General features: G+C 35.9%; 1 protein-coding gene across 1 annotated transcript in view; it reads right to left on the bottom strand.

Moving 5' to 3' along the window:
* Positions 1-208: 208 nt before the first annotated feature.
* SLC26A7 (solute carrier family 26 member 7) overlaps positions 209-16,075 on the bottom strand; it is a gene marked incomplete at both ends in the record, with an annotated part of 95,827 nt that continues 79,960 nt past the window's right edge. Inside the window, 6 exons of the mRNA XM_084229364.1 lie at positions 209-244; positions 1,248-1,351; positions 1,426-1,480; positions 5,683-5,783; positions 12,601-12,649; positions 15,608-15,745. Coding sequence (XP_084085490.1) covers positions 209-244; positions 1,248-1,351; positions 1,426-1,480; positions 5,683-5,783; positions 12,601-12,649; positions 15,608-15,745 — 483 coding nt within the window. The remainder of the gene's footprint in view (positions 245-1,247; positions 1,352-1,425; positions 1,481-5,682; positions 5,784-12,600; positions 12,650-15,607; positions 15,746-16,075) is intronic.

The raw sequence follows: 16,075 nt of genomic DNA on the forward strand, positions 1-16,075 counted from the left end.
TTCTACTTAATAACAAAATTAGAAAAGATTATAGGTAAATCTTGACCAGTGGCTATGTGGTTACTAAGTCACATCATATTTGTTGCATTAGACATCAACTGTAGAATCTAAACAACAACAAAAAAAAATTGTGCAAAATACTAGAGTATGTATGGCCTCCTCGGGGCAGTTGCTAAAGACAATAGTTGTACTGCAGCAAATGGATCTCTCAGACTTCACTGTGGTCACTGAGTTTGTTTAAATTCTGGAATAAAAGAGGAAGAAATGAGCACATTTGAGTCTTAAGACAATACCATAGTCCAAGAATAAAATTACACAGCCAAGCTAAGAAAATGGACATTCTATGAGGTATCAGAGCAGAGCAGTTTAAATCTCCAAGTCCAAGGTCAGATTGCTGACTTTGGCACTGTTTCTATCACTTACCAATGTAATAACTTTCCTGGACCTCAATTTCCTCATTTCAAAAGACAGGTTACACAACAGTATCTATCTCATAAGGTTGTGGCAAATTTAGTCAGTTAATATAGGTCAAGCTCTAGGAATATTTCTGGAACATAATAAACATTCCAACTGTTAGGTTAATAGTAATGATGATAATAATAATGATAGTGTCATTATTATTATTTTGTAAATACATACTGTTCTGATTGAATATAACAGTGATGACTCTGGGAGGCACCAAATGATGTTCTAGGGATGAGGAAATGACTCAAAGTCAAAGAAAAATTACAGGAAATCAAAGCTTTAGGAACAGTTCCAAAATTGACCCTATCTCCAGTGTTCAGAAGGTAATTTTAACACTTGAGATCATGTGAGCACTGGGTTCTGTAAATAATATTTCCAAACGTGGCAAAGAAGTTTAGAGGTAAACCTTCAGAGCAGAAAAAAAAAGCTTTTGGGCTGTGTTTAGTTCTTTTGCACTTAGCAGGGATGGATTCAAATTCCCAAGATAGTAGATCCTGGAGAAGGACTTATTTTATAAGCATGCAGTTTAATAGGTGATCACTAAATTCTCTAGGAAATTATATTATCAGAACATTCAAATTATTTAACAATTTTTATACCTGGTCCAAAAAAAAAAAGGACTAGAAACACTTCTCTACTTGTAGCAAAGATGTTGGATGAGGGGAAATTTTAACAGATTTTACAAGTCAGTGACATAATAGGTTATTATAAAAAATGCAAAATTCTTGATTCTACATTCTAATTATTCTTGTAAAGTTTGCATGCCAACTTGTTCAACTCACCTTATTTGAATGAATGTTACTTATTGCAGCAGATACCGATTCAAAAAAAATTGGTTTCTCTAAGTCTAGGTTTCCACAGTATTTCATTGCTTTTATCAAGGAAGCTACAAGAAAGCACAAATGATATCAGGATACATGGACCAGAAGAGGAAACACATTCAATATGACACCCCCTTACCTGTGCAATGGGCTAATGATACATCCACACTCCTGTTCTTACAGTCCATGTAAACCTGAAAGAATTAAAATAGCATATCCACAATTAAGTCAGGATTTAAGGTGGGAAGGAATAAGAGGACTTCAGCAGAAAGGAAAAATTCTCATAATAAAAAGCTACTGCTTGTTATGTCAGACCACCAGAGGGAGGCATTGTTACACAATCAGGCAAGCCCTGGTATGCTTTTGGAAGACTGTCAATGCAAACTAAGATTAAAGTAGTGGGCATCTGGCATCTACCTTTACCAAAACTAAGTTTTGGCTACTTAAGTTTTCTACATTTCATAAAAATAAAAACATTAACTTTCCTCTATAAGGATAACATTATTGTTTTCAACATTTGTTTTTTTTTTTTTTTAGGGAAGTCCAGGATCCATTTATGAAAGTGATGATAACTATTGACTCATTATTTATTAATATTTTACAGCTTGTGCATGTTCATGGATTTCTGAATCACACCCATGGATGGTAATTTGAGAACCTCACTAAAATCGAAGTCAAGTTTGATTGCCCAACTTCCGTTTTTAAATAAATCCATCAAGATGAGAGATCCTAACAAATATGCCTGGTATACTTTAGGGTCTTGTCTTGTTCAAGTCCTAGAAAATCAAAAGTAGAAAGAACTTAGAATCTTTAATTTTAAATTCTCCTGAGCCAGCCCATAAAAACCCACGAAAGCAAATCTAGAAGTTTTAGTAATGGTATACTTGGTTTAGTTATCTAGTAGTGATGTGTCCTACATATAAAATGTAGAAACCTGCATTTATAATGCATTCTAACAGTATACATGGTACATCCAAAATGTTCCCTTATATCCTTCTAGCAATATGCATCTCTCTATGTTAGAATTGTGGAATGATAGGAGATAGAATACTGTGAGCATGAATAAGCAAGCAAGGAAACAAACAAATAAAATATGAACTGTGATTTGCCATTGAATAAATGGTTTCTGTTTTTAATAAGTTAAAATGATTAATTCAAGGTGGCTTGTCAGTGTTTGACTTTTTCTTAAGCACGGTGAAGCACTAACACATTGCTACAGATGATTTGTTGATACTGATAAACACAGTCTCTCATTCCTGACCTCTGCAGTGTACTAAGTAGAAGAATAAATAGAAGTCATCATTTTCTTCAACCTATAACTCCTAGGAAAATGTTTCTTATACTAAGGCAACTAAGAAAATAATCCTGGGGTGTTGCTAGAAAGCAGGAAGACATGCATGGCTGGAGAGATTCACTGGCTCTTTATTCTGGACCTGCTGTCAGAGTTGCTGGAACTAAAAAATAGTATTAGTCACAATGATATTGTTTGCAAAATGAGAACAAATAATAGGAAACAGGAATACTGAGTACTTACTAACTGCAAAAAAAAAAAAAAACACTTTGTTGCGTGTTTTATATGCAGTATGTCATTTCTAAGCTTCAGTGCAAGCTGATAAATTGAGTATTTTCACTTAAAGTTAACAGAACAATAAACATATACTTAGGTCAAGATCAGAGAAGTAGTTATATGGTTAATATTTGAACCCAGGATTTGTAACTTAAAAAACCTATATTGTTGGCATAAATCATAATTTACTGGGACCAGGATGAAAAAAAAATAGTAATAATGAAATTTTAAAAGGCAGGCTGATACAACAAAACTACTGGTTTGTATATACAGATTAAAATCACCAGGTCAAGGGCAAATGTCATTTTCTGCCAATTTTAAAATAAAATAAAAGAAAAAGAACATCGGTCACCTTATTCCATCATTTCACAGAATAGAATTTAAAAAAACATTAAGATAAATAAGAGGGAAGAAAACCTCTTTCTCAACATGCCCAGTACCTGGATTACTTGGATTCCTCTGATTTTTCAACCCTAGATCCTACACTCAGTGGAAATAGGTGGCCATGGCCTCCTCTTTACTCTGAGTCCCGGTTTGCAATATTTAGACAGGACAGCTAATAAGTATTAGCACTCAAAAACAACTTTAAAATACAAACAAGAAACACATATTGTGATTCTTGGGTCATCTGCTTCAGAATCACCTAATGGCTGTTTAAAGAAAGTTTCCTGGACCAAAACTAAGACCCAGAAGACTGCATTTTAAAGAGCACCCAGGTGATCTTTGTGCACATAAGCTTAAGAGCACTTCTACAAGTGTGGCCCACACCTCAGCAACATGGGTGAATCAAAACGGCAAACGCAGATCAAGGAAAAGAAAGCTGGGGTGGGTAGCGGTTACTACCACACAGAGGGACATCAGAGAAGGCCTCATCCATGAGGTGATTTTTAAGCAGAATCCTGGAGAAAGGGGAAAATGGTATGGAGTGGAGACGCATCTTATTATTGTCTTTTTTTTTTTTTTGTAACTATGTTTTCCAATTACACAAGCCCTTAAGGTAAAATACTGTCAAATATAAGAAATCCTCCAATGAAGAGGATTAACATGCTGGATTTAGAGGCAATAAAATACAAAGCACTCCCGTTGGACTCTGACAAGATGTGCAAAGCTTTTAGAGTAAAAAAGAAAGTAAAAGAATATTATATGGGTAAAGGATGACTTACTAAAAACAACCACTAGATTTGAAGTCTAGAATATTTAAATTTAATTCTTTTGCATAATTTGTTTCCTGAATTTCTGCTAATTCTGAAACAAAATCACCCCCTCATTTTCTCAAAATGAATAAGTTGAGGTTTGGGCTGGTTAGAACATTTCCCCCACACCTCACAGCTAGTAACACAAGACGGAGCTGCTCTCTCAGACTTTCACCAACCAGCAGCTCCCACTTAATATATTCCCACCCTTATCTCCATATCAGAATAAGACTAAAGCTGATTTTTGCATTATCTGGATTTTGAAAGGTTGGACAATTCAAATTTAAAATACAAATGAGTAGAGACAGTTATGCAATGCCACAGAAGACAATCACTCTGTACATGAAGCCACACGAAGATGACTGATCTTAACTCTTTGAAAGACCATGCAAGATTCAACCCCTGACCATGGAGAGTGACTAACAAAACCATCTACTGTGTGTGAAACAGTAGACAATCAGTCAAAAATGTAGAAACTATTTCCAGGCCATGGGGCTAGGGAGCACAGAACTGAGTTCTCTGAGAGAAAGAAAACAAACGAGGCGAGCTCTCCAGGATGTTAGCTTTCTGCCTCCAAGCAGATTCTGAGCCAAGGCGCTATGAGGAGGAACCCAAGAGAAATGCAGCAGCTTCACTGAACTGAGCAGACAGACTTGGAGTTCAGGAAGGACAGGGTGGGTGAAAACCATTGGAGCAAGTAATGGAAAAGAGGGAGATATGGAGAGAACTCCAGCAACGTCCAGAGGGTTTGGATTAAGGTATTGATGGAATACAGTCACACCTGAGGGAGGGGGACTTTATGAGGCCAGGAGAGGAGACCTTTTCGGGGGGCAAACACCCAGAGCCAAGATGTGCTGAGCTCCAGGCAGCAGAAGCTGGTAGAGGACTGAGGATGCATGTTTTTCCATCCTCAAGACTTCCCCACTAAATTTAGGGTACTGAGGAAGAGAACCAAGAGAAACAATAAAGGAAATAAATTCCTGTTGACTTAGTATTTACTCAAAAAAACAAGGGGGAAAAATTTCAGAAGTTTCTGAGTTTTTATTGAATCATCAAATGAGGTGTTCTTGTGAACTATGTGAGTTTTATAGAAATAAAGATTTTTATGTTCTGCACACCAGGATCATGGAGACCCCACAGAAATTGTGGGGTAGAAATTAAGCACCACTGTCCATGAGAACGGGGTGAAAGTGCTTGCACTGGGTGCCATTTGAGAGACCAGGAATGGTGTTGGGTTAAACTGAACTCAGCCACGATGTGAGAGAAAATATCCAGCCATCACCAAGGCCACCTGTTCATGGAGGGGAATTTTACCCTTCTTTCTGGAAACCTATAAGCTAACTGCACCCCATGTACCATAGCCACAACATCTCAAATCTATGTTCTCTTCTCTCTGAGCAATCCACATGAATATCCTCTCCTTTGGTCTCCACACATACATACCTGGAAGCTTGACTGGGTCTCCTGAAAACAAATTAACAGGAGTGGGAGGGATGAAGTTCTATGATCTGTTGAAAGGAGCAGCATTGAGGCCCAGGAGTAGGTGACTGGTGGGAAAAAAAAAAAAAAAAAAAAAAAAAAAAAAACCCTATTGCTGAAGGGGAGGAATCCATGCAAATACAAGCTGTATAAATACCTCAACGAGCATGGAGACTCCAGAATAGTCAAAAAAGGTCAACCCACTGCAATCCAGGATTAGAGAACACTTCTCATTCGGACACGGCTGTGAAGTTTCTTCTGTAGGAGGAACAGATACTTGAGTTAGGGGAAATTCTGTGATGTCTGCCGCTCACTTTGCAGAATGGTGGGAGCATAGTGAAGGTCTTATGTAAAGCAACACATTCTTAACACTTTTGAAATTTTTCAGTTAATTTGCTAATTTTGAACTCTTTGAGTTTGAGTATTCAAATGCTCTTTGGGGTAATGACTATATAGCTAAGAGAAGGAGATGAGCGAGGCTAAACACCATTCTGTTTCACAGGTAGCCAAATTTCATATTCCTCATTGCTGTCTTCCTTAGCATTCTTGCCATTGTTCCTCCCTTGACTGGGGTGGCTGCGCTCTTCTTACAAGAAGTGGTTACCAATGCTTTGCCTGGTTGGGCAAAGCCAGGTATTGTTACTTGATGATGTAATTGTCTTCCTGGCTAGTGTGGCTGCTGCCTTCATGCCAGGAATAACAATTGCTTTCTTGGCTAGTGTGGTAACCACACCCATATTTGTTATGGAAATCATCACCTTCTCTGTTGGCATTGTGGTGATTTTCTTGCCTTTTTTTCTGAGGGATGACAACCTATTCTCCACTGCTATCATCTTTATCTTCTGACATTTCCTCATCTTCTCTATTTTCTACCTCTTGTGGGGGAGGAGTTATTTTCTTGGGGTCACCTTGATTTTTACCAGCCTTTGCAAGCTTCACTATGATGGTGGCTTCTAAAGGGAAAGTGTATGGCAGGTAAGTGCATTGATGAGCCTATAGAAACCCAAATGTCATGACAGTAGACGCCGGTACTAAAGATCTGGGGAATGTTCCTCACCAGCTAGAGCTCTGGATTATGTCAAAAGTCTCTCAAAAAAATAAAATAATTGGGAAAGTTTTGCTATTTAAAATGTCCATGGTTTTCCCCTATATAGTGGCTACAAAAAAGTGGGAATATGGTTGTTTTTCAACTGGTGCTGAGGTGATAAATGAGGGAAAATTTGTCTTTTTAAAAGCTGCCATTTAGAGGTAAAAACAGGTAAGCAGAAGATATAGAATAAACTGAAGTTACATAGAGCAGCACTCCTAGGAAAAGGAGAAACAGTGTAAAGTAACTTTCAATATATTTCAAAAGCGGTTTCAGGTACAGGATTTGTTTCCAATTTTCATCTATAGATCTACATTCATATATATTAATTGAAATAGTAACTATGGAGCATGTGTTATGTTCAAGACGTTTTTTGAAATGTAATGAATGATAATGTAAGCTTCCATTTCTTTCTTGTAGGAGCTTATTCTTGAATAACAAGAATGGGGTTAATATACAAATGACATATTATTAAAAGGAGAAAAAAATGGGTATTTTAAAAGGATAAATATTTTTGGAATGATCAAGGAAGGCTTTCTGCAAAAGTGGACTTGAAGGACATACATAATTCCAAAAATTAGAAATGACTTGCAGATGTAAGCATTCAGATTATAGGGACAGCTTTAGTGAACATTAATGATTATTTGTAATCTTTAACTCCTGTTCTCATTCAACCTACACTTACTAGAACCTACTGCACGCCCGGCGATTCAGGAGTGCCTTCTTATGCTCTGGTTCCCACATGGGAGGGAAGAATAAGCAGTAAGTATAAATTTAGGGTATGCCTAAATTTGGCCCAAAACAATAAATTAGAAACTTAGGCAAAAATTGAAAGTAACTACAACTTAGCTCATCCACTGACCACTCAGTATCATTTACTATTTGCTGAATTAGACATAGGACTTATTTCTAACAATGCAAGAGGCTCTTATTTATATCCTCAGATATGATGTGCTCTGCTCATTATCAGAGATAGGGAGGGATTAGGATCATACATACCTTTAGTAAAAGCAAATGTAGATTTATTTTTTCCTTTAATATGCTAGTCCTATAGATACACACACACACACACACACACACAACTGCTTCTATTTTAATTATAGACACTTTTATTCTACTTTGTTTAAGGTTAGAGAGACAGAATTACTAAATCAATACTAAGTTGCTGAGACATCTGGTTCATTATTTAATCTCTGATATGTATTTTCTTGCATATATTTTATGACTCATAAATACTTTCTAAACCAATTTGGGAACATTTCAGAGTGTAAAAAAATCTAACAAATATCAAATAACTTTTCTTAGAGAAGTTCAATAATTCATGACATAGATATATATGAATTGGATAAAATATTTTCTTACAAAGTAAGATAGAAAAAGTTTTGTAAGACAATTCATGTTTGCAATGTGCTGTGGAGCTTGATATTTGAAGGGTCCCTATACACATATTTTTGAACCATGTCCACACTAGAGATTAAAAGGAATGTGTATGAGAAGCACCAAATGTGATTTCTTCATGTGGATTAAAGGCAGTGCATAGCAGCCTTTTTGACATTTTTTCAATATGTCAATTGTATACAAATATTCTCAACTGTACATCGAATGATAGCATGTTGTAGGCTGCAATCGGTCATAGAAATATTTGCACCATGAAAACTGGCAAAAGCTACAGCTCAGTGGTTCTCCCACACCTCTAACATATCCTCCCTTCCAAGTGTTGTTTATTAAAGATTTACCTGCACAATACTGCTTAAAGTTGCATATTCTCATTATGATAAAGAAAGTAATCAGTATTTTTTTAAAATCCAGTATCCTTGATTAAATAAATGTCTTAGACTACTGATATCTTTAGCAACAGATTGTAAAATAACAATTTTACACAATTTGATGACACAATTTGATGACAAAATTAGTATTCTTCTTCCCCATTTTCTACAGCACTGTCCTTAACAAATGGCATGGTGTTTATAAAAAAGTACCAATCTCAAAGTAAACTGTAATCTAAATTTCTTAATCCAAAACTTTCTGCATCGTATCATTAGTATATAATTATCATTAGTATTTCTTGCATCCCCCCAAAAATAAAGAATTAATGGATTTTTCTTAGATCTTTAAGCTTGAATCTTTATTTTTAAAAATCTGGTAGTCATTGGTAATAGCTATAAGAGAAGCTAGTTAAAAAGAAAATGTAATCTGAATGAGCCTTAGCAATTGTTTTATTTAGAAAATATACCAACCCATTGTTTTTGCTGAAAGAAGCTACATAATATTATTATTTATAATTATTACTATAGAACATGAGTTCTGTCATTGTCATTTCTTAGCCAGACAGACATGACTAGTAAATCATGGTATTTTTCCACTGAGGTCAAGAAAATCCTGGAATTTCTACCAACTCAGTGCTTCAGTAAACTATTACTAGTTGATAGGAAACTTATTTGTCAAAGTTAAATTAAAAATATTACAGTGAAAAAACAATCTGTGTATATGTTATCTAGAGAGACAAATAACTGCATCTAAATGACTGGAAAATGATCATTTAAAAAGTATAGGAAATAATTTAAAATACAAGTTTTTTTCCTATCACATGTATTTTTCTTATAAATTGTACTTTCCATTTTATATGTTTTCTTGAAATTATTTCATAAGTTACATAGTGATAGGTTAATAACTATGAAAACATTTGGGTTTTATCAATAGTGATTAAAAAAAATTCCCTTTCATTATTTCACTTCTCTTTCCTGTTTCTTTATACAAGACATGCACATCTTTTCAGAGCTTCCAAAACAAAACAAAACAAAGCCAAGCAAAGTATTATGCTATATATTTGTGATAATAATTCAAGTAAACTATTTTAAGAGAAGTAATTCCTGATGTCTTTTCTAAATAAAAAACACATCCTGAATGGTAAATATACTAATTCACTCAAATGAAAATTTAAAGACAACAGGCATTTCTGAAATCTTTCCAAAAAATAAGTGAAGTTTTCTTTTACACAGTCTCCTTTCAGTTCTACATTTTACTGATTTTATAGCTATAACCTTGTGTTCTACGCTTCTAAGTAAATCAACGAGAGCAATAAAAATCACATCGTCGTAGGAATGAGTGAAGTGAATGCACAGCTAATATCCTGCCTTAAGCAAAATGAGGTAAGCTTGGAGCATGTGCAAAGGAGACAACTAATCTATACCCATGTGGGATGTGGTAAATGATGGGCTTTATCTACAAAAAACAACATTTCAGAAAGAAATTAACCATCAGGTGTGGGTGGGCAATTAACTCCAGACTGTGGAAGCCAGCTCTTTCCTGCAGAATATTCATTAACTCCTTTAATTAAAAAGTATTCATAGTTGTGTAATTTAGGAGTGCTTTTCATATACTTCAAAAGGTTCTTGACAGTCAGTGAGCAACTCATAATTTTTTAAAAGAAGGTATTTTCTGATATCAATTAACTATTGAGAAGCAAATTTACCTCACCACTTTCTCAAGAAAATGAGGTAAGAAATATTTACAACAAACTACAATACTATCTTTGGAAAACATGCATATTATTGAGTATTTTATTTGTTTGTCCATTTGTTCATTCATTCATTTATGTATTCATTCAAGCAATCAGTATAGACATATGAGTGTTATTCTAAGCACTGACCCAAAAAATGTGAGTGAATCGTTAAGAGAGACACTGGCCCCTGCCCTCTACAGACTCACTACCAAATCAGGAAACTGGTTAAAGTAATTGGAAGTATTGTGAAGGCTGGAAAAATTATGTAGAGTGAGTGTATCAATTTACAACACTACCAACAGTGCACAAGGATTCCCTTTTCTCCATATCAACTCCATCATTTGTTATCATTTGTCTTTTTGAGGATGGCCATTTCTACAGGTGTGTGATATATCTCTGTGATTTAATTTGCAATTCCCTAATGACTAAGTGATGTTGAACATATTTTTATGTATTTGTTGGCCATTTTTATATTTTTTTTAGAAAAACGTTTATTCAGTCCTTTACCCATTTTTTATGTTATCCATAAGGTTGTATTCTATGCAAAGTGAGCATGGTCTAGTGATCAGTAGGAGAGTGAAATACTTAAGAAATCACTGTTAAATAAGTACCGTACTCAAATTAACAATCTTTGAGAGCACAATGTCAGAAAAGGTCATAGAAGCTGACATCTGAGTTTTAGCCATATTGATGTGGGTCAATGGATCTGATTCATATATGAACATAACATTAATTTTATTCTGCTGTATTTATATGTTATATATTTGTTGAGAATATACTATATACAGTAATATAATAGATATTAAAATGAATATTTTGTCCTCTGATAAAAATATTCCAAGTGCTATCTATTACACTATTAATGCATATTTTAATAGTTTTCAGATTTGGAGGCATTATAAACAATCCTACTATGAACAATCTTGTATATGTGTCCAGACACATGTAACAAAATACTCATTTTTATTATCTTTTTAATACAAAAATTATTGTAACCCACTTTTCTTGTTTTTAAGTTTATATACATGGAATTGAAATTTTACAATATGCTTTTATTTGTCTTGCCTATTTTGTGTCCAATTATATTTATAAAAATCATCTAATTTTCATTATTGTATAAGTATACCATAAAATAAAGATATCAAATAAATATTTAATTGTATGAACATACCACAATGTACATATACCAGCTATTTTTTTTATGACATGAGTTTTTTCCAGGTTTAGGTACTTATAAACAATGCTATTGTGAACAATCTCTAAACCAACATTGCACTGCATTATTAGAATTTTATAATATATCTTGATAACTAAGAAAACATGCTTTCCCTTTGTTCATATATTTCAAGAGTATCTTATCTATTCTTTGTCACTCAAGTTTCTATAAAAAAATTAGAATGAACTTGTCAACTGTCAAAATATCCTACTAGAATTTTAATTGGGATTATATTTATAGCTATAAATAAGTTCAAGAACAGACATCTTTTCAGTATTTGGTATTGTAAACAATGGGCATTGTATTTCCATTTATTTATGTTTCAGTTATTTTTAATGCCTTGTAATAAAGTTTTAAATCATCTTATATAGAGCTATATATCTTTACTATATTTTATTTCTAAGCCTGAGAGTAGGAGGATTAGGAAGAGGAAAATGAAGACATGAAGAGGAGAGTAAGAGGCAGGGGAGTGAGAGGACTAACAGAGAAGTAAGAGTGTGGGTCTGCTACTCCTAAGCAGCCTGTCAGCCACCCTTTTGCCACCTATAATTCTAAATCCTAAGCAAGGTCAAAATGGCCTGGTCAGTTAGGTACAGAGCCCAACCCTGCAAGCTGCCCTTCAAATCAAACAAGAGCATAAAGCTGGATCACGCTGGGAAGGCTATGTTTCAGGAGGTATGACAGGGAACACCCCAGGGGCTGAGGACTAATGTATAACAAAGGACCCCAGAAGCTGATCAGAGGAATGCTTTGTGATAAGATTAAAACCATGGCTGAGGAATTAGGGCATGATCTCAATGACAATACCAAGCCATCAAGCAGAGAAGAAGTGCCTGGGGGGGCAGACTCATAATCCCTGATTTTCTATATTCTTCCCCTTTTCTTAATCTCCTTCACCTTTCCTTTTGCTCCTCCCCTTTTACAACCAATGTTATGAATCAATAAAAAGGCCAGGATCTTGCTCTTCAGCAGCATCCTGCTTTATGTAGCCTGCTCCATGATACCAGTTTCTTTACAGTGTGGTGTTGCCTGATGCCACATAAGAGAAGGGAGGAGAAGGACAGAGCAGAGAAGGAGGAGCATGAAGGAAGACAAAGTGGGAAGTATGGGGAAGGGAACATAGAGATTGAAGGAAGAGGAAGACAGACAAGAGAGAGAGGAAGGAGATCAGAGTAAGGAAGTAGAGGGGGAGAAGGAAAAGAAAATTTTCTTCTCTTGTCTATATAAAGTTAGAAAACTTAGCTGTGTTTTATTTATTTTTTTAACTCACCATTGCAGTTGCCATTGGATAGAGAATTGAGCAATGTGTTTTGTTCACACTGAAATGAAAACAGGTATATAGAATTATGTCATAAAAATTCATTTCTGTCCTTGAAGTATATAATTTTTATCTTCGCAAATAACAAAAACTAGTATCCAATAACTATTTTCACTAGCCTTTCTAATGGAACAGTAAATACTACAAAGCATAATAAGCAAATGATAATTAGTTTAATAACACATTAGCATAGCTGAAACTTTATTTTATCATGTCAGATTATCTTTTTAGCACATTTTCTGCAAGACTAACTTTGTTTTGATTTTTGATCAGGAATTAGACATTTGCATATGCTTTTCATGTATCATATCCAATCAGAAATTAACCTCATTAGCACCACATTCTCTAAGAAACACTAAGCATACATTTCATATTATACAAAAGTTAGTGTTCATCTGCAGCTTCCTCAAAAAAAAAATTCCTGATTTAAGGAAATGCTGGAGAATAAAAATTATTCTGTATCTTAAAATTAAACTTCTTTGAAATTGAAAATAATTGATGCCTCAAATGAGATCACATGCTATCTACTTCTGAAATAATACATTATTATTTTTGTTAACAATGGTGATGCCAACTAATATTTTTTGAATACTTACTATATACCAATAAGGACCTTATGATAGCTATTTAATTCTTTAAAGCAATTTTATGATTGGAAAGGTGAAATAAATTAACCAAAGTCAAAAAGCTCCTAAGTTCATGTCTTTTCCATTTCAAGTCTGCTCCCAAATGCTGTATTATACTGCTTCCATGAAATCAGTTTTAATCCTAAAGGCCTACTAGAGAACATTTAACTATTTTCTTGATGCTCAGTGGTGCAACTTATATATTTTAAATCTAACTGACAGCCACCAGATGTACAATTTCCACCAGATATTTTACATTTCTAAGTCTCAACTTTCCTTTTTTTGAGACATTCAGGTAATGATACTTTACATCATGGACTGGTAATAATTAAGTTAGGTAGCCATGAAATATATTCAGTGAATGTGTTTCCTTTCCCTTTTCTTTTTTGTGAGACCCTCGCCGGTGGCTGGGGACCGAACCGGCACTGCAGAGGCTATGGGCAGCCTTGCAGCCCAGAGCTCAACCACTGCGCCACCAGGGGAGGCCCTCCTTTCCCTTTTCTTAAAAATACCATGCCTGAAAAATCCTTTGCAAAGATTTTCAAATAATTTATGTAAACCCTCCATCCTCAAGGAGGTGGACCATCACTCCATATTCCTTAAATGTGGGTTACACTTAACGACTTGCTTCCAAAGAGTATAATATTGAAAGGGGCAGGGGGAGTGACAGAATAACTTTACAGTGGAGAAATCTGATAAATACCACTTCAACCAGTGATCAAGGTCAGTATTACTCATTTTAATCATCTCACTTAACAAGGAGAAAATGAAACACAAAAAGATCCAATTACTCAATTAAGATGCCAAAACTCAGGAGAAACCCAGTTAGCTTAGTTCCAAAGTTCATTTCTTAACATTGTCAAGGGCTTAAGGATGCAAAATATCACAAATTGCTCAATTACATCAAACATCATAATGTACATTTGATTCAATATCTTGGTTAATTAAGACAACGTATGGAAATAAAGATGTTGGCATTTTATAATAAAGTTATAATGCTGCTGAACTCAGGGGTAGGGTGACACCAAAGGAGGTTCCCTGCTTCAGTCCCAGGAGAATAACTTAAATAAATCCAGACAGACACTGGACTCAGAGGATTCCATGACTTGGGGCAAAACTAGAGCACCTTCCAGACATCAGAGAGCAATGATGATCTTGTACAAAAGGAGAGGCACTAAGGAAATTCAACTCTAAACAAAAATGGTGGGTGATGAGAAATGCAGGAGCTGACTGGCAGGGGCAGAATCAGCAGGTTATACCCATGTTCCCATGATGGGGCAGTAGCATGGAGGGTATTGCTGCTCAGCGTGGACCCAGCCAACCATGGGGATATGCCTGTGAAAGTGCTGAGGTAAGTCAGGTGGGGACCCCAGTGACAAAGACAAAGGTTAGACAGTCACAACTCCTTCCCCCTACTTTCTCAAGGTATGAGCTGTGTAGGGTAAGGTAAAAAGTAACAAGCTTTTCTGCCCTCCCACCATTAGGATAGATGATGGATCTGCAGTCCTGAATGCATGCCTGATGGAGGGCACCTGGAGTAGGGTGTGGGCATGTGTAGATGGGATTCACCTGGGCTGAGACTGGGCTTTTAGGGGCAGCGTCACAGGGACGCCAGCAGAAGCCGAGAAAGAAGCAGAGAAGCAGGAGCAGAGAGGCCGAGAGAGAAACAGAGCCATGAGAAGAACAGAGAGAACATGACAGAAGGACAGAGAGCCCAGAGTGAAGACTTGCTGGGGACTGGGAGGCCTGCCAGCCTCCTGGCCCACCCGGCACCCCTACCTGCCATGTACCCGGTAAATCCCAATAAAAGCCTGCAAAAAGCCACTGCGGGTTCTAGGACTCCTCCTTTACCCGGTCTGCATGGGATCATAGAAAACCTGCTCAATGTCCTTCCTGTCCCTTCAAGCTGATACTGAGAAACAGAACTGGAAAATATTGTGGAAAGCACAACATTAAATTGCACGGAAAGCCTTGTCTGTAGACCAGATATGCAGGTCTGACACCCCGAGAGTAGGGCTATCTGTGGAACCACAGGCATAAGCAACCCCCTGCCCACTCCATGCACACACTCACTAGATAGAGACCCCTCCAGGAGAGGCAGCTACAGGTTAATTTTCCCTGACATACAGTGCCTACTACTTAAAAAGTGGAAGCTTTACACCCTTGAGACACTTGAACAAATAATAGCTTAAAATAACTAATAATGGGGAGATGGAAAAATACAACACTCTAAATACTTCTATAATATATTTACATGATAGATTTTATTTTTAGTATCATGATGTAACGTTACCCACAGCATGATATCCTAATCATTAAACAGTTAATCCTACCTTGCCTGTTTCATCAAGTGGCTGGTTGCTGGCATTTTCCTTTTGGATAATGTTCATTAGATCAATATGAAACTTCTTTGCATTCAGGAAAACAAGTGGATTGTTAATTGAGATAATTTTCACCTGCTGCAGGGTTTCCTTTGAGGAGGAGAAAAGGAATAGATTCAGAGTTCTGATTTTAAAACAGAGGATAATGCCCTCCAAAGGGTCTGAATCTTACAAGTCCCAAGTCACTCAATTGTGGAAACAACCTGGAGCTGACATGTCCATTACTATAACTTATATGGAGAACTTATTAAACTATCATACCTTCTAGGGAAAATGTGTATCCTCTTTACTAAGAAACATTAATAACCATAAGATGAGTCTGCTGCTCTTCAGATACTGGCCCTTCTTCCCATTTACGGGGTTTGGGGAAGGCAATAGACTAGAATAGCCAAAGAGTAGCAGGAAGAACTATCCTCTAAA

The sequence above is a fragment of the Talpa europaea genome (genome assembly GCF_964194135.1).
Source record: "Talpa europaea genome assembly, chromosome: 3".
Taxonomy (NCBI): Eukaryota; Metazoa; Chordata; class Mammalia; order Eulipotyphla; family Talpidae; genus Talpa; species Talpa europaea.